The following is an 18,303-nucleotide window of genomic DNA, read 5'->3' on the forward strand; positions in this document are numbered from 1 at the left end:
TCCTGTCCTCTTATCTAAATAGACATATACAGACACCACAGGTAACCTACCAGATACTCCTGTCCTCTTATCTAAATAGACATATACAGACACCACAGGTAACCTACCAGTTACTCCTGTCCTCTTATCTAAATAGACATATACAGACACCACAGGTAACCTACCAGATACTCCTGTCCTCTTATCTAAATAGACATATACAGACACCACAGGTAACCTATTACATTTTTACATTTTAGTCATTTAGCAGACGCTCTTATCCAGAGCGACTTACAGGAGCAATTAGGGTTAAGTGCCTTGCTTAAGGGCACATCGACCGATTTTTCACCTAGTCGGCTCGGGGATATACAGACACCACAGGTAACCTACCAGATACTCTGTGAATCCAAGTAGTCTGTAGACATGTCAAACCTCTGCTAGATGTTTGTTTCTATTTGTTATTGTTACTTATTTCAACAAAGTTATATAATCTAATGTCTTACACAGCAGAATACAGCTACCCATAGGCCTGTCTACTACCCCTCCCATTGGCTGATCTCACTCTTAGCCTCAATGGGTGCAGAGTGTTGCACAGCCCCATTCAATGCAGTGTGTGTGTTAGTGTGTGTGTGTGTGTTAGTGTGTGTGTGTGTTAGTGCTAGTGTTAGTGTGTGTGTGTGTTAGTGTGTGGTGCTGGTCACTCACATCACATGCCTATTACATAACTGGGATCCCAGTCCTCCTCGCGCCCCCCTGACAAATTCACACACGCTTTGTTGCACACAAGTTATTTATACACTGTACCCAAGACATGATGGTTCAGAAATACCACCAGAGTCAAATTATTAATTGAGAAACATTGTAAAAGGGGGCGGTTCTGAAGACAGTAATATAGAGGTACCAATAATAGGCTAACAGCCGTTAGCGATGCGGTCGCTCTCCAAGGCGCTGAACCACACAAAACATGCAACTGTGCAATTTTGCCTCCTCGTCTGTGTTTACTTAATATTTATATCCGTGCCTGTGTGCCAGCCTCTCTGCGACTGACACGTTCCCACACAGGCTGCTAAAAATAGCAGGCCGCAATGTGCCTGCACTATTTCCAGCACTTGCAGACAAAACACATGGTCTCTGCAGAATTGCCGCCCCAGCCCATGCAAGCCCCAGCCCATGTAGGCCAACGGGTCGTTGATGATGACTGAACAGTATATGAGTGGGTTAACAACACCTCAGTGTGTTAGTTCCCAACCTGATATAGTTACACCACCTTCTACCCTTGATATGGCAGTGCCTTCTGCTTTCCCATTTGGGTGATGCTTGAGGCTACCAATCCTGTCATTTCTGGTCCATAAGAATGAAAATGTATGTACTCACTAACTGTAAGTGGCTCTGGATAAGAGTGTCTGCTAAATGACTAAAATGTAAATATAAATAAGATCCATTGTATCAGGAAGGTAACTGTGGAGACTGTCCTGTAAGTAATCGTGTTAGTTCTGTGAACACACTCACTGTCACTGGCGCATTTGGTTTTTAGCAACATGTCCTGGTTGGGGGAAACACCTGGACAGCACCAATCTGCACCTACTATAGTACTAAAGAACCCCTATCAATTTCCTCAGGCCAAAAGCAGGGTGAAATACGCCATTCATTTGGAATATGATCATAGAGCCACAAGTGCAGCATTTAAAAAAAAAAGGCAATTATAGGAATATGACAAAAACAGGTGTAGTGTTACGCAAGTCTAACTGAGCTATGCAATACTTTGTCTCAGTGCATCAACAGTTATCAAGTATAACATGTTCAATGGAGTTGGGGTGAGTTCAAACCAGACGAAAATATGCGTTAAAAAACACAGCAACCCAATCGTTTTCAATGGGAGTAGTGGTTTGGGGTGCACCTAGGGTTGTGCTGTACTGTCCATGAGAGGAGTTGCAAAGACGGCTCCGTCAACCATTTACGGAATTATTTCTCCCCACCACACCACTGCCTCAGGCATAGGTTTCAGTTTAAATGCACTCTGAAGCAAAGATCCCAGAAAACTCAATCCAAAACCCACCTCCATTTAACTTAAGTCTCAAGGCATCAAAACATCTTTGCTTTTTATTTCCCAAAAGAGGTCTGAAGTTTGTACGAAGACAATGGATACATTCAAATGATGAGCCGATCAACTTATACATCACACTGCCTTAATACTGTACACAACCATTTAGAGTTTGAAAGATGGTCAAAAGCCAAGCGTTTTTAAAATCTCTGACAAATAATTTTCCATAAAAGAGCAAATGTAAACAGCACATTAAAGTTTGTTTTTTGTTGCTATGCATTAACTTTCCTTTCAGAAAAATACATTTTAATTTATTCATTGTAGGTCCCCACAGAAATAGGAATGATAAAAGACATGTGCGAAACAAGACAATCTATATTAATCTTTTTAAGCAGCCATAATTGTAAAACGTTTTGAGATGGGCCATTCCACAACACGGTACACTTGCGTTTAGTTAGCAAGTTACAAACCAGCAGCAATTTATGTCTCTTTACCAAACTATTTCTTAAATCGTAAGAAATTACTGTGTGATGACAACTGTTCACCCAATTAAAACCACAAATAAAAAAACGGCACCATCTATGGGATCATATCTGTCTTGTAAATCAACTACTGCATTGTCCTTCTCGATTGCTTCCTAACAAAATAAATTATTCCCTTTGTTGTGTTTCACCACCTCATATAAATGAAAGGACCCTCAGCCCTTGAAGAAAATAAGAAAACGTAGGGGCCCAGTTCCAACACATCAAATAAAATCATCTTTCCTTCCTCCAATACTCCCCCTCATGGAGATTTCACCTATCTGACTGAATTGGGCACAAGGTTTCCAGTTACACCGTATCGTTTCAATGCAGTTCAGTGAACACCTTCAGGAATGAAGGACAGAGGGAAGGATGTTTATGAATTCATGAAATAAAACAATGCCAAGTCTGTCCTCCCTAGTCAAACTCCACTGGAGAGAGAACAAAGAACAGTAGCCTATGTTGGGCTCTATATATTGTAGTCTATGGGCCAGGGAAGCTGCGTGATGGGATATATCCCCTATGTTGGGCTCTATATATTGTAGTCTACGGGCCAGGGAAGCTGAGTGATGGGATATATCCCCTATGTTGGGCTCTATATATTGTAGTCTATGGGCCAGGGAAGCTGAGTGATGGGATATATCCCCTATGCTGGGCTCTATATATTGTAGTCTATGGGCCAGGGAAGCTGAGTGATGGGATATATCCCCTATGCTGGGCTCTATATATTGTAGTCTATGGGCCAGGGAAGCTGAGTGATGGGATATATCCCCTATGCTGGGCTCTATATATTGTAGTCTACGGGCCAGGGAAGCTGAGTGATGGGATATATCCCCTATGCTGGGCTCTATATATTGTAGTCTATGGGCCAGGGAAGCTGAGTGATGGGATATATCCCCTATGCTGGGCTCTATATATTGTAGTCTACGGGCCAGGGAAGCTGAGTGATGGGATATATCCCCTATGCTGGGCTCTATATATTGTAGTCTACGGGCCAGGGAAGCTGAGTGATGTGATATATCCCCTATGCTGGGCTCTATATATTGTAGTCTACGGGCCAGGGAAGCTGAGTGATGGGATATATCCCCTATGCTGGGCTCTATATATTGTAGTCTACGGGCCAGGGAAGCTGAGTGATGGGATATATCCCCTATGCTGGGCTCTATATATTGTAGTCTATGGGCCAGGGAAGCTGCGTGATGGGATATATCCCCTATGCTGGGCTCTATATATTGTAGTCTACGGGCCAGGGAAGCTGAGTGATGGGATATATCCCCTATGCTGGGCTCTATATATTGTAGTCTACGGGCCAGGGAAGCTGAGTGATGGGATATATCCCCTATGCTGGGCTCTATATATTGTAGTCTACGGGCCAGGGAAGCTGAGTGATGGGATATATCCCCTATGCTGGGCTCTATATATTGTAGTCTACGGGCCAGGGAAGCTGAGTGATGGGATATATCCCCTATGTTGGGCTCTATATATTGTAGTCTATGGGCCAGGGAAGCTGAGTGATGGGATATATCCCCTATGCTGGGCTCTATATATTGTAGTCTACGGGCCAGGGAAGCTGAGTGATGGGATATATCCCCTATGCTGGGCTCTATATATTGTAGTCTACGGGCCAGGGAAGCTGAGTGATGGGATATATCCCAAAGCTCCCTCATGTAATAGAATTGAGAACTGTTCAGGTGGAGGGCTTCTTCAAAAGGTAACATGGGTCATTTAGTGAATGTTTAGGGAATGAGAGAGGTTGGTTTTACACTCTGCGACCAGAGTCTGAGGTCACAGCTAACAGAATCCCTCAACTCCTTAGGACATAAATGATATGGCATTGACTTTAAACAAAACATTCAACAAACGCTTTCTTGTGCGTGACTACTGTAAGTTCTGTTTTTGTATGTGTGTGTGGTGTGTGTGTGTTCCGAGGGCTTCTCATGTGGAGTCGTCTTAGGGCAGGTGGCGGTCCTTCTTGGTTAGCAGGTAACACTGGATGGTTCTCAGGCGGTCTTTGGCAGGGGCAAACTCTGGCTGCAGCCTCAGAGTGGACTCATACCAGCGCATGGCCTTCTCAAACTCCTCCTGTATAAGGGGACACACACACACACATCAGTGAACAAAGAACAATAAATACAACTGTTCAGTATTTACACAACTCACCACAATTCATACCCATTAGCACAGCATTAGCATTCTTCAACACACCCACCTGACACGCAACCAGCAGAAGATTCCACACAACACACACACACACACACACACACAACACCAACATAAATGACCCGCTTTACAACCACTGACACTTGAAGGGAATGAAGCATTTAAACTAGACTACAGATCTAAACCAGACTACAGATCTAATCCAGACTACAGATCTAATCCAGACTACAGATCTAAACCAGACTACAGATCTAATCCAGACTACAGATCTAAACCAGACTACAGATCTAAACCAGACTACAGATCTAAACCAGACTACAAAGATCTAATCCAGACTACAGATCTAATCCAGACTACAGATCTAAACCAGACTACAGATCTAAACCAGACTACAGATCTAAACCAGACTACAGATCTAATCCAGACTACAGATCTAATCCAGACTACAGATCTAAACCAGACTACAGATCTAATCCAGACTACAGATCTAATCCAGACTACAGATCTAAACCAGACTACAGATCTAATCCAGACTACAGATCTAATCCAGACTACAGATCTAAACCAGACTACAGATCTAATCCAGACTACAGATCTAAACCAGACTACAGAACTAAACCAGACTACAGAACTAAACCAGACTACAGATCTAAACCAGACTACAGATCTAATCCAGACTACAGATCTAATCCAGACTACAGAACTAAACCAGACTACAGAACTAAACCAGACTACAGATCTAAACCAGACTACAGATCTAATCCAGACTACAGAACTAAACCAGACTACAGATCTAAACCAGACTACAGATCTAATCCAGACTACAGATCTAATCCAGACTAAAGATCTAAACCAGACTACAGATCTAATCCAGACTACAGATCTAATCCAGACTACAGATCTAAACCAGACTACAGATCTAATCCAGACTACAGATCTAATCCAGACTACAGATCTAATCCAGACTACAGATCTAAACCAGACTACAGATCTAATCCAGACTACAGAACTAATCCAGACTACAGATCTAATCCAGACTACAGATCTAAACCAGACTACAGATCTAAACCAGACTACAGATCTAATCCAGACTACAGATCTAATCCAGACTACAGATCTAAACCAGACTACAGATCTAATCCAGACTACAGATCTAAACCAGACTACAGATCTAATCCAGACTACAGATCTAATCCAGACTACAGATCTAAACCAGACTACAGATCTAATCCAGACTACAGATCTAAACCAGACTACAGATCTAATCCAGACTACAGATCTAATCCAGACTACAGATCTAAACCAGACTACAGATCTAATCCAGACTACTGATCTAAACCAGACTACTGATCTAAACCAGACTACTCATGGCCAGGACATGACAACAATGTTGGTCCGTTCCCATGGTGGCGGGCTCACCATGGCGATGTAGACGTTGGCGAGGGTGAAATGGTTGACAACGAAGTGCGGGGCGATCTCCACGGCCATGCGGGCCACGGTCAGTGCGTCGTCCCACAGCCGTGCGTTCTGGAAGATGTTGGCCAGGCTGATCAGAGGTACGTCCTGAGAGGGAGAGAGATGCTGAATTATCACGCAGACTATAGCACAGGGTCATGTTCAGCAGTGCACGCTGTAGGAAAACGTTTTGCAACGGGAAAACAAACGTTTGTGTTATTATTGGGCAGGTCTCAGTCCGTTTTACCTTCATGTGGTGCGGGGCGTAGTGTAGGGCTTGACGCAGGCAGTCGATGGCCCTCTTGCCCTGGCCCTTCACCCTCCAGTAGAGAGCAGACATGCTAGACAACACCCAGGAGGTCTGGTTCTGCTCAGGAGAGGAGAGACTTTCATTTGTCTGCATTACTTTATTGAACTTTCTACTGCCGTGAGATGCTGTGATTTGAGTGATACAGGGTTGTAGAATACCCTGACAGGCAGGTACCACCTCTACCAATACGTACCTTCTCCAAGACCTTGGCAATGCGCGTGCCCACCTGCTCAAAGGACTGAGGGGAGAACTTATCTTTGCCCAGATTCTGTAGCACCTGAATGACAAACAGAAAGCCGGTTTGAGGCTCACGGCAGAACAGTAAAATTATGCAGACGGGTTAGATGTGTGATACTCTCTGTTCCCTACCCCTCTGAGTTGACTCTCTCTGTTGACTCTCTCTGTCCCCTACCCCTCTGAGTTGACTCTCTCTGTCCCCTACCCCTCTGAGTTGACTCTCTCTGTCCCCTACCTCTCGGAGTTGACTCTCTCTGTCCCCTACCCCTCTGAGTTGACTCTCTGTCCCCTACCCCTCTGAGTTGACTCTCTCTGTCCCCTACCCCTCTGAGTTGACTCTCTCTCCCCCCTACCCCTCTGAGTTGACTCTCTCTGTTGACTCTCTCTCTGTCCCCTACCCCTCTGAGTTGACTCTCTCTGTCCCCTACCCCTCTGAGTTGACTCTCTCTGTCCCCTACCCCTCTGAGTTGACTCTCTCTGTTGACTCTCTCTCTGTCTCCTACCCCTCTGAGTTGACTCTCTCTGTCCCCTACCCCTCTGAGTTGACTCTCTCTGTCCCCTACCCCTCTGAGTTGACTCTCTCTGTCCCCTATCCCTCTGAGTTGACTCTCTCTGTCCCCTACCTCTCTGAGTTGACTCTCTCTGTTCCCTACCCCTCTGAGTTGACTCTCTCTGTTGACTCTCTCTCTGTCCCCTACCCCTCTGAGTTGACTCTCTCTGTCCCCTACCTCTCGGAGTTGACTCTCTCTGTCCCCTACCCCTCTGAGTTGACTCTCTCTGTCCCCTACCTCTCGGAGTTGACTCTCTCCGTCTCCTACCTCTCTCTGTTTACTCTCTCTCCATCTCCTAACTCTCTGAGTTGACTCTCTCCGTCTCCTAACTCTCTGAGTTGACTCTCTCCATCTCCTAACTCTCTGAGTTGACTCTCTCAGTCCCCTACCTCTCGGAGTTGACTCTCTCTGTCCCCTACCTCTCGGAGTTGACTCTCTCTGTCCCCTACCTCTCGGAGTTGACTCTCTCCATCTCCTAACTCTCTGAGTTGACTCTCTCAGTCCCCTACCTCTCGGAGTTGACTCTCTCAGTCCCCTACCTCTCGGAGTTGACTCTCTCAGTCCCCTACCTCTCGGAGTTGACTCTCTCTGTCCCCTACCTCTCGGAGTTGACTCTCTCCAGTGTAGTGGATGGCGGCGCGGTTGGCCACGCCAGACAGGTGATCCAGGGTATGCATGCTGGTAGCCAGGTTGGCATTACACAACGGCTCCACCGCAGGCTCCTGGAGTGGAGTGGCAAAGTCTATGTGTTCAGTGATGCTGTGGAGGGGGGAGGAGGGGGGAGGAGATGAGAGAAGAGAGGGAGGGAGGGGGGAATAGAACATCATACATGTTTTAAATTCAAGTATGGCTTTGGGTGTTAAGAGGATAGTTCAACATTTATACTTCCCCAGAGTCAGATGAACTCATGGTTACCGTTTTTATGTCTATGTGCGCAGTTTGAAGGAAGTTGAAGGTAGTTTCATGCTAGCTGTTCCTGTAGACTTCCAGTCATTGCGCTAGCTAGTTAGCAATGGCTCCAGAAACGACCTTCCTTCATACGGAACACAGAGACATACTAATGGTATCCATGAGTTCATCTTAACTGGGTAAATATAAAAAAGGACTTAATTGCTAAAATCCAACTATCCCTTTAATCTCCAACTATCCCTTTAAGTCCTAATAAAGTGATTCCCAACTGAATCCAGTTGCAGTCAACATTTTGTTCTTGATTAATTAGTTGAATCAGCTGTGTCAGTGCAGGGTTAGAATAAAAATATGGACTGTGCGGTGGTTTCCCCAGGGGAGGGTTGGGACACACACACCAAATTATATATGTTTATCTATGAGATAGCCAGACAGAGGTCAACGTTTAAATGTACAACACTCTCCTAACCCCTTACACAAGACAAACAGAGGTCAAAGGGGAAGGTTGGTACTGACTCGATGTTCTTGGCAGACACTGCCAGCCAGGTACTGGCCACGGTGGTGAGGTCTACCCTGCGAGTTCTCTGGCACTCCTCTGGCCCCGGCCAGCCCAGACTGGTGTAGTCCCTCCATCGCCCTGCACACACACACACACAAATCAGTACCCTGGAGACACAAACACTTTCTTAGTCTGGTTCAGTGATGATTACTTCTACATGCCTCAGAGAACTGTCTGTATGGGAGAATCTCCATTGTATTTCCTTGACTCCTGGCATCCTTCTCAGAACCCATTGGATGAGAAAGTCAGAGGTCCCTCCCAACTGGCCTTCTCCAATGGGTTTTGAGGAGGCGGCGAGAGGACACGAGGAGTCATGTAAATACAATTGAGACTCTCCCTATGAGTTTGTCTGTGAGCATGCAGGGTGTCTATTACCCGAGGGCCCGGGGGAGGGGATGGTGGGGCCGCTGATCTCCAGGACAGAGTGGCCTCCAGGGAGCAGTGTCTCCCCCTGCAGGGTGTCCTCAGCACTGCCCCAGCCGTCGGGGATGTCTGCCTTGGGCTTCCTCACACGCTTCACCTGGAACGTGATCTGTGGAGGACCAGAAACACAGAGAGGGGGGGAAGTTGGGCTGGGGCCTGGCTACTGTTTGGACAGAACTTTTTCTACATCATGGGAGTTACTCAGGACATGTACCCACTCAGCCCCTTGTCTGTCTCTATACTACATCATGGGAGTTACTCAGGACAGGACACGTACCCACTCAGCCCCCTCGTCATCCTCACAGTTCCCGAAGCAGGGCCCTCCTCCGCTCCGGCCCGCCCCCATCACCCGGTCGTTCTTCAGCACGCGGATGCCCCTCAGGTCGCCACGCTTGCCCCCCACGTCCAGAGCCCCCTCGAAGGCCCCCATCAGCTCCTCCTTCAGCTGCCATTCCTCCTCATCCCTCTCTCCTCCTCCTCCTCCTCCTCCTGGCTGCTGCTGGGCTGCCTCTCCAGAGCCGTTACTGTCCAGCACCACCTCTGTTACAAACAGAAAGGCAGGGTCCTGTTCATTAGGTACCAAACGGAAGAAAAACGGACAGAAACAGGGAGGGTTTAACTGGAGATTTTTAAGTTTTCGGGTTTCAAAACATTTCGCTACAGTGTCCTGCTGAACAGGACCCAGGCGTTGGGAGCATCTGAGTGTGCAGTATCCCATGAACAGTTTTGTTCATTTGATTTCATATAGTCAGTCCCAATCATAAGGGCCTTACTCTGAAACAGGAGAGCTTCCTCCACAGTGGAGACGGGCAGAGCCTGGGCAGCCGTGGTGGTGGGGTCCTTCTGCTGTTTCTGTCCCCTGCCAGCCTCCCATTCATCTAGCTGTAGAGTCACATCCTCCTCTCCGACACACACAGCACCCTCTGTTCACACACACACACACACACACACACACACACACACACACACTAAACCGATCAGCACACAGACACTTCAGTCTCCACTAAACTGGCCTTCCAACAATGTGCATGACATTCAAGCAACAAATACAGATCATGGAATTGGGACTTTATTGTCCCTTTTGTCATAGTGGAAATGAGTCTTTCTACCTTTCTAGTCACCCTGCAGCCTTTCACCTCCACATAGGAAGTGTGTGTGTAGGTTATAAATACGGTGAGAGGGTTGGCCTCTGACTGTCAAATATAGAGCTTTCTAAATGCAGCAGCAGCTGAACTATTTTTAACAGCTTCAATTATTGAGTGGCAGATTTCTCCACTTCAAAACGCTTTCCCCTTCCCTCGCCATGCTAGAGAGAAACATCAGCAGGAGAGAGAGAGAGAACATGGGAGGGTTGGAGTTCAGATCAGAATGAATGGTGATTGGCTGCTGTGGGGTAAATCATAATGAATGGTGATTGGCTGCTGTGGGGTAAATCATAATGAATGGTGATTGGCTGCTGTGGGGTAAATCATAATGAATGGTGATTGGCTGCTGTGGGGTAAATCATAATGAATGGTGATTGGCTGCTGTGGGGTAAATCATAATGAATGGTGATTGGCTGCTGTGGGGTAAATCATAATGAATGGTGATTGGCTGCTGTGGGGTAAATCATAATGAATGGTGATTGGCTGCTGTGGGGTAAATCATAATGAATGGTGATTGGCTGCTGTGGGGTAAATCATAATGAATGGTGATTGGCTGCTGTGGGGTAAATCATAATGAATGGTGATTGGCTGCTGTGGGGTAAATCATAATGAATGGTGATTGGCTGCTGTGGGGTAAATCATAATGAATGGTGATTGGCTGCTGTGGGGTAAATACAGCACTTGAACAAAGAGGGAAGTAGTAATATACAGCTCTGGAAGAAATGAAGAGACCACTGCAAAATGATCCGTTTCTCTGCTTTTACTAGTTATAGGTATGTGTTTGGGTAAAAATAACGTTTTTGTTTTATTCTATAAACTACTGACAACATTTCTCCCAAATTCCAAATAAAAATATTGTCATTTAGAGCATTTATTTGCAGAAAATGACAACTGGTCAAAATAACAAAAAAGATGCAGTGTTGTCAGACCTCGAATAATGCAAAGAAAATAAGTTCATGTTCATTTTTAAACAACACAATACTAATGTTTTAACTTAGGAAGAGTTCAGAAATCAATATTTGGTGGAATAACCCAGATTTTCAATCACAGCTTTCATGCGTCTTGGCATGCTCTCCACCAGTCTTTCACATTGATGTTGGGTGACTTTATGCCACTCCTGGCGCAAAAATTCAAGCAGCTCGGCTTTGTTTGATGGCTTGTGACCATCCATCTTCCTCTTGATCACATTCCAGAAGTTTTCAATGGGGTTCAGGTCTGGAGATTGGGCTGGCCATGACAGGGTCTTGATCTGGTGGTCCTCCATCCACACCTTGATTGACCTGGCTGTGTGGCATGGCGCATTGTCCTGCTGGAAAAACCAATCCTCAGAGTTGGGGAACAATGTCAGAGCAAAAGGAAGCACATTTTCTTCCAGGACAACCTTGTACGTGGCTTGATTCATGCGTCCTTCACAAAGACAAATCTGTCCGATTCCAGCCTTGCTGAAGCACCCCCAGATCATCACCGATCCTCCACCAAATTTCACAGTGGGTGCGAGACACTGTGGCTTGTAGGCCTCTCCAGGTCTCCGTCTAACCATTAGATGACCAGGTGTTGGACAAAGCTGAAAATTGGACTCATCAGAGAAGATGACCTTACTCCAGTCCTCTACGGTCCAATCCTTATGGTCTTTTACAAACCTCAGCCTGGCTCTTCTTTGCTTCTCATTGATGAAGAGCTTTTTTCTAGCTTTGCACGACTTCAACCCTGCCCCTAGGAGCCTGTTTCGAACCGCCCTCACCATGCACTTCACCCCAGCTGCCGTTTACCATTATTTTTGTAGGTCACTTGATGTCCTCCTACGGTTGTTGAGTGACATTCGAATGAGTTGGCGGTCATCCCGGTCAGTAGAGTCGTTTTCGCCCTCTGCTGGTCTGTAGCTTTGTTGTCCCCAATGTCTGCTGCTTGACCTTGTTCTTATGAACCGCCGTCATTGACATTTTAAGGATGGAAGCAACCTGACGCTCACTGTATCCCTCTGCCAGTAAAGCCCGAATTAAACCCTTATTTTCCTCACTCAAAACTTTCCTTTTCAACTCTTTTGGCATGGTCAATAGTTATTTTTTTTATTAATATTACTTTTGAGGTACTATTAGCACTGTTTTTGCCATCCAGCTGGTCTAATTGCAAGAGGATAGTGATGATAAGATTTGGTTCAGGTGATCACCTAATCAGTACCTAATTCAGTAGAATGAGGTGTGCCTGTGTTGGAATTCAACAGACACTGGAATGGAATGGCTGTCATACATGTAGAGATGCTGATTTAAGAAACATTTGCTTGTAATTCTTTCCAGAGCTGTATGTCTAATTATTTAACTACAGACTGGAAACAGCTGTAAGTAGCAGTCAGGGTATTGTTGTCCGTTAGTTTCCTCCAATCAGGAGAGGGATGGTAGAGAAGGAGGAAGAAGTACAGAATTAAATAAAAAAATAATTAGAAATGATGCAAACAATTAAACTGATAGAACCTGGAATCTATCTGCAATATTAAAGTGGATTAATATTAAACCCTTTAGACAAGATAAGATAGTCAGACAGAAGTCAAAGTTTGAATTTACAACACTGTAACCCCTTACACAAGACAGACAGAGGTCAAAGGGGAAGGTTGGTACTGACTGTAAATAAGCCAGGTACCATTTATTGCAGGCCTCCCAAATTCATTTCCACAACAATGGACAGTAAAGTATGGCATGGCATGAGAGGTGAACCGTGGCACTCACGCGGACATGGCGAGCGCTGCAGGTTGTACAGGAAGGGGTAGAACTGTAGGCAGCGCAGAAGGGGCAGGCTGGCACGGCACTGGGCACAACTGGCAGAGAGGGCCAGGGTGTGGCGGAACAGGTCCAGGGCGCCCGTCACGTTGCCCTGGGCCAGATTCACACTCACCAGGCTCAGTAGAGTGTGGGGCTGCCAGGGGACCAGAGGAGGGCAGGGACAGAGAGTCATTAGAATGGACATCCTTATGTAACATACCATTATGCCTATACTGTGGATAAATCCTTATGTAACATACCATTATGCCCATACTGTGGATAAATCCTTATGTAACATACCATTATGCCCATACTGTGGATAAATCCTTATGTAACATACCATTATGCCCATACTGTGGACAACTTCTAAAGGTGCTGAATCAAACTTTATAGAACAAATGGCCTCCAACTGTCATTTAAAAATATGTCATGTAAGAACAGAAGTGTGTGTGTGTGTGTGTGTGTGTACCTCAAAGGTGCTGAGTACCAGGGTATCCTCCAGCAGCGTGTGTCATTTGACTGTTACATTGAGCAGACCATTGCTGACAAGCGTCTTAAATACCAGCCCGTCGTATCACGCTTTAACAGCCGCAGATATAGCTGCAAGCTGTTAGTAGCACTGATATTTGTCTCAGTCACGTACACAGCCTTAAGGGACGCAGCCTGCAGGCCTGCCTAAGACTAGAGCAAAGCAGAGGGCAAGGTGTTGCTCTGTGTCTGCTGTTATGGGCCGCCTGTCTGTTTGGAGAACAAGGTGCGTTCTGTATCCTTAAGTGTCCATGCATACAAAATACCTTTGAGATGTTTCAATCCTTCTTGAATGTAAATGTGATTTGTGGATTCAAATAAAGTATTTAAAATGTGTGTACTTCGGAGGCGTTGAGTGCCAAGGCGTCCTCCAGCAGCGTGTGTGCGTGGGCGCTGAGGCCGTGGTGCAGAAGCAGGTTGGCAGCATTGACGAGGGGCAGGTGGCGCTGAGGGGGCGGAGCCGAGGCCAGGGAGTGGCGCAGACATTGCAGTGAGCTGGTACCGTTACCCTTCGCCCGCCAGAACAAAGCCGCCTCGTTCTGGAGCAACCAGCCAGGGGCGCTAGCCTGGAGGAGAGGAGGATGTATCATTTTCTATTACTTAGAACTGTTCAAACCCTACAAGTTTAATTCACAGTATTTTAACATTCACTTTCGACTGGATCAGAGCATCTGCATGCTCTTGTTCATTAGAGGTTAGAGCGTTGGGCCAGTAAAGGAAAGGTTGCTGGTTTGAATACCTGAGCCGACAAGGTAAAAAAAGAAAAAAATGGTCGATGTGCCCTTGAGCAAGGCACTGAACCCTAATTTTCTCCAGGGGCTCCGTACTACTATGGCTGACCCTGTAGAACAACACGTTTCACTGCACCTATCCGGTGCATGTGACAATAAAAAAAGAGAACAGTCCAAAGCCATAGCATTTCTCAGGACAGGACAGTAGTGAAGTATATTTCTGATATGAAAGGATGTTTTTCTGTTCTACGGCACCTTCTTCATGGCTTGGGCTATGCTGGTACCAGCCTGCTCCAAACTCCAGCCTCTGCTGCGAGACAGCAGCACCTGCACACACACACACACACACACACAAGACCAAGATCAGCACAGTTACACACTTCAACCCTGCATCCTAACCTGCGCCAGTGGGGCTGCTCTGTGGCAGACTCAGTGGTGCTCCCAGTGGTGGAGCTGGGTACTGTGACAGAAAACACATTTCTGTTGTCTCTGTATAATAGTTCAATAAAGATGGTATTGTATTGAAACCAAAGCCCAGTCTCAAAAAGATGATGCTGTTACAGACCCCCATCCAACACACACACACACACACATACACATACACACACACACACACACACACACACACACACACACACACACTAACCTGGGTGGCATGGGGGTCTGGCAACTCCTTGTCCTCCATGGGCCAGCCCACAGAGGCAGGCAGGTCAGCTGGAGGGGGCTGGGGCAGAGGGCCGCAGTCTGGGGTGGCCAGGGAGGAGGGAGGGGGTCCGGTACCATACAGCACATTCTGAAGGCTGAACACACACCAGTGAGGTCAGCAAATGCATGAGTCATATCATACATCACATGTTAACCAAACCGTGCTGAGGAAGAGGCTCTACGAGTCAACACACTCCACCAGAACACACACACAAACACACGGCTTCAAGATATAACACACACCATGTTAGAAACAGGCCCAGAAAGGTAGCATACACAAACAACATGGCACACACACAATAACCTGAGGCCCCGTGTCTAACACGCTAACCTGAGGCCCCGTGTCTAACACGCTAACCTGAGGCCCCGTGTCTAACACGCTAACCTGATGCCCCGTGTCTAACACGCTAACCTGAGGCCCCGTGTCTAACACGCTAACCTGAGGCCCCGTGTCTAACACGCTAACCTGAGGCCCCGTGTCTAACACACTAACCTGAGGCCCCGTGTCTAACACACTAACCTGAGGCCCCGTGTCTAACACACTAACCTGAGGCCCCGTGTCTAACACACTAACCTGAGGCCCCGTGTCTAACACACTAACCTGAGGCCCTGTGTCTAACACACTAACCTGAGGCCCTGCGTGTCAGGTGGGAGGTAGAAGGTGGGTAGTAGGTGGGCGGGGGGGATGCCAGGAAACTCATGAGCACAGTCAGCCCTCCGAGGCCACAGCAGCCTCTGAATGTCCTACAGACAAAACACACGCAGTCAGGTCCACATAACCTTTAGATTGTCCTGCCAACACAGCATACAGCCCACTATCCACACACACACACTGTCTGGCTGTCAGAACACACACACAGTCCCCAGACTCACTTCGGTGGGGGAGGCCTGGTGGCCCCAGAGGGCTGCAGGCTCGGGGTCTCCGGACACAGAGGGGTGGAGGTCGGGGCTGGTGGTCTGGTTGATGCTTGGCTCCGACACCAGAGCCACGCTGCCCGCCACAGACACCTCCTCTCCAAACTGGATGTGGTGGACGTGCTCAAACAGGTCTCCACGGTGATAACGCACCGGCAGGTCGAAGGGGCAGAAGAGGCTGCTCTGTTGCTGGCCCAGATGACACATCTGGTGGTTGCCTAAACACACACCTAATTATTGTTGCACTATTTTCTGTTTACATCTCTAAATGGACATATGAATTTATATAAAACTGTGTAATTGTGTGTGTGTATGTATGCGTCTGTGTGTGTGTGTATCTGTGTGTGTATCTGTGAGTGTGTGTGTGTATTGCGCTTGTGTGTACTACGTGTGTGTATGGAGTGTGTGTGTATGTATTGCATGCGAGTGTGTGTGTGTGTATATGTATTGCATGCGAGTGTGTGTGTGTGTATTGTGTGCGTGTGTGTGTGTGTGTGTGTGTGTAGCATCTCACCCAGCTGTGCCTCCTTGGCCATCTGGGTCTCATGGATGATGTTGCGGAGGATCTGCTCTTCCTGAAGCAGCTTGTATTTGTCCAGGGCCTCCTGCTGATGGAGGTAGTTGTCATGCTGTTTCTGGTATTCCTTCAGCTCGTTCAGCGTGCGCTGCAGAGACCTGGGGGGTGGACGGGGTGTGGCAGATCACAAATAGCTAGCCCTAGGCCTACTAAGTGTCGGAAGCCTTCCACAGGGACGCTGGCCCATGTTGACTCCAACGCTTCCCACAGTTGTGTCAAGTTGGCTGGATGTCCTTTGGGTGGTGGACCCATATTGATACACATGGGAAACTGTTGAGTGTGAAAAACCCAGCAGCATTGCAGTTCTTGACACACTCAAACCGGTGCGCCTGGCACCTACTACCATACCCCGTTCAAAGGCATTTATATATTTTGTCTTGCCCATTCACCCTCTGAATGGCACACATACACAATCCATGTTGTAATTGTCTCAAGGCTTAAGAATCCTTCTTTAACCGGTCTCCTCCCCTTCATCTACACTGATTGAAGTGGATTTAACAAGTGACATAAATAAGGGGTCATAGATTTCACCTGGATTCACCTGGTCAGTCTGTAATGGAAAAAGCATAATAATGTTTTGTCCACTCAGTGTATATTCTGCATTGTAACCTGTGCCATATAAAGAGGAAGTCTGTGCCACAACAATGCTTCCCTTCCCATTAAATCCCCTTCAAAATGGTTCCTCACGTTTTTCTCCTACTGAACACAACCCTGGTTCCAGCTACTCCCCCCCCTTCCTTTTGTAATAAAGCCACTCTCCTGCCACTATTAACCTAACTACGCCCTGAGCAGTGAGGCGCTGTGCCTTTACCTGTGTTGGGCCTCCAGGCGCTGCTCCAGTTTCTGCTGACAGAGGACGGCGTGCTTCCTCCTCAGGGCCTGCTCAAAGCCCTGCTGGGCCTGGAGGGCCTGCTCATAGCACAGCACTGAGTGGTTGTACTCCCCCAGCATCTACACACACAGATGAAGAGGAGAGAGGGGAGGAGGTGGAGAGACAGGGAGGGGGGATGACAGACAGACACAGAGAGAGAGAGAGAGAGAGAGAGAGAGAGAGAGAGAGAGAGAGAGAGAGAGAGAGAGAGAGAGAGAGAGAGAGAGAGAGAGAGAGAGAGAGAGAGAGAGAGAGAGAGAGAGAGAGAGAGAGAGAGAGAGAAATAATATATCAGCGATGATTCACTCTTCTAGAATAACTGGAGAGAAAGATACTGAAGGTCAGGGCCGGTAACATTAACAATATACCAACAGGAATACACTTCCTGAGCACCTGGAGAATGCCTTGCCAACAAGCATTGCAGTAACATCCAACATCCATATCCACTGCATAACTGTTGGAGAGATTATTGCTATACTCCAATAAAAAATACTACTGTAAGTGTAACATCCCACTGTAAGTGTAACATCCCACTGTAAGTGTAACATCCCACTGTAAGTGTAGGTTCAGTGAAAATATTAAAAGCAGACAGTAGGTGAACATAAACCAACACAACCCTATGTCAGCGTCCCTCCAGAAATGTTAAAACGTAGTGCCAACAAATGTTACAGAACCACATGTTCTATTTAAAGGCTACATTTTGTTTAAATTCACCTAATGTCTGCTTTCTTTGTTGTCATTAGACATCCCTAAAAACTGACTTTGGTGTTCCTCAAGGGTCAGTGCTTGGAACCCTGCTGTTCTCTTGATACAAGTTTGTACTATTTCACTATACATGATGTAGAACGTCTCTGCAATGGGAATCATAGAGCTGCAATTGTTGATAAAACCAGATGATGACGTCGTACAGCTAGCTTTCTTTTATTTTGTCTCATG

The 18,303-nt window shown here is 46.8% G+C and overlaps 1 protein-coding gene across 2 annotated transcripts in view; it reads right to left on the reverse strand.

The window, feature by feature from the left end:
• Positions 1–2,058: 2,058 nt before the first annotated feature.
• Positions 2,059–18,303, reverse strand: part of LOC311111867 (tetratricopeptide repeat protein 17-like) — a 30,265-nt gene continuing 14,020 nt past the window's right edge. For both annotated transcript variants that reach the window (XM_084154773.1, XM_084154772.1), the window contains exons 8-24: positions 17,308–17,447; positions 16,434–16,594; positions 15,878–16,137; positions 15,633–15,748; positions 14,946–15,099; positions 14,555–14,626; positions 13,910–14,134; positions 13,008–13,194; positions 9,916–10,065; positions 9,420–9,682; positions 9,095–9,251; positions 8,677–8,797; positions 7,854–8,013; positions 6,660–6,743; positions 6,404–6,523; positions 6,121–6,264; positions 2,059–4,623 (exon numbers count right to left, since the gene is read on the reverse strand). In XM_084154773.1, coding sequence (XP_084010899.1) covers positions 4,492–4,623; positions 6,121–6,264; positions 6,404–6,523; positions 6,660–6,743; positions 7,854–8,013; positions 8,677–8,797; positions 9,095–9,251; positions 9,420–9,682; positions 9,916–10,065; positions 13,008–13,194; positions 13,910–14,134; positions 14,555–14,626; positions 14,946–15,099; positions 15,633–15,748; positions 15,878–16,137; positions 16,434–16,594; positions 17,308–17,447 — 2,646 coding nt within the window. In that variant the 3' untranslated portion in view covers positions 2,059–4,491. The remainder of the gene's footprint in view (positions 4,624–6,120; positions 6,265–6,403; positions 6,524–6,659; positions 6,744–7,853; positions 8,014–8,676; positions 8,798–9,094; positions 9,252–9,419; positions 9,683–9,915; positions 10,066–13,007; positions 13,195–13,909; positions 14,135–14,554; positions 14,627–14,945; positions 15,100–15,632; positions 15,749–15,877; positions 16,138–16,433; positions 16,595–17,307; positions 17,448–18,303) is intronic.

The sequence above is a fragment of the Coregonus lavaretus genome (assembly GCF_964263955.1).
Source record: "Coregonus lavaretus genome assembly, chromosome: 37".
Classification (NCBI taxonomy): domain Eukaryota; kingdom Metazoa; phylum Chordata; class Actinopteri; order Salmoniformes; family Salmonidae; genus Coregonus; species Coregonus lavaretus.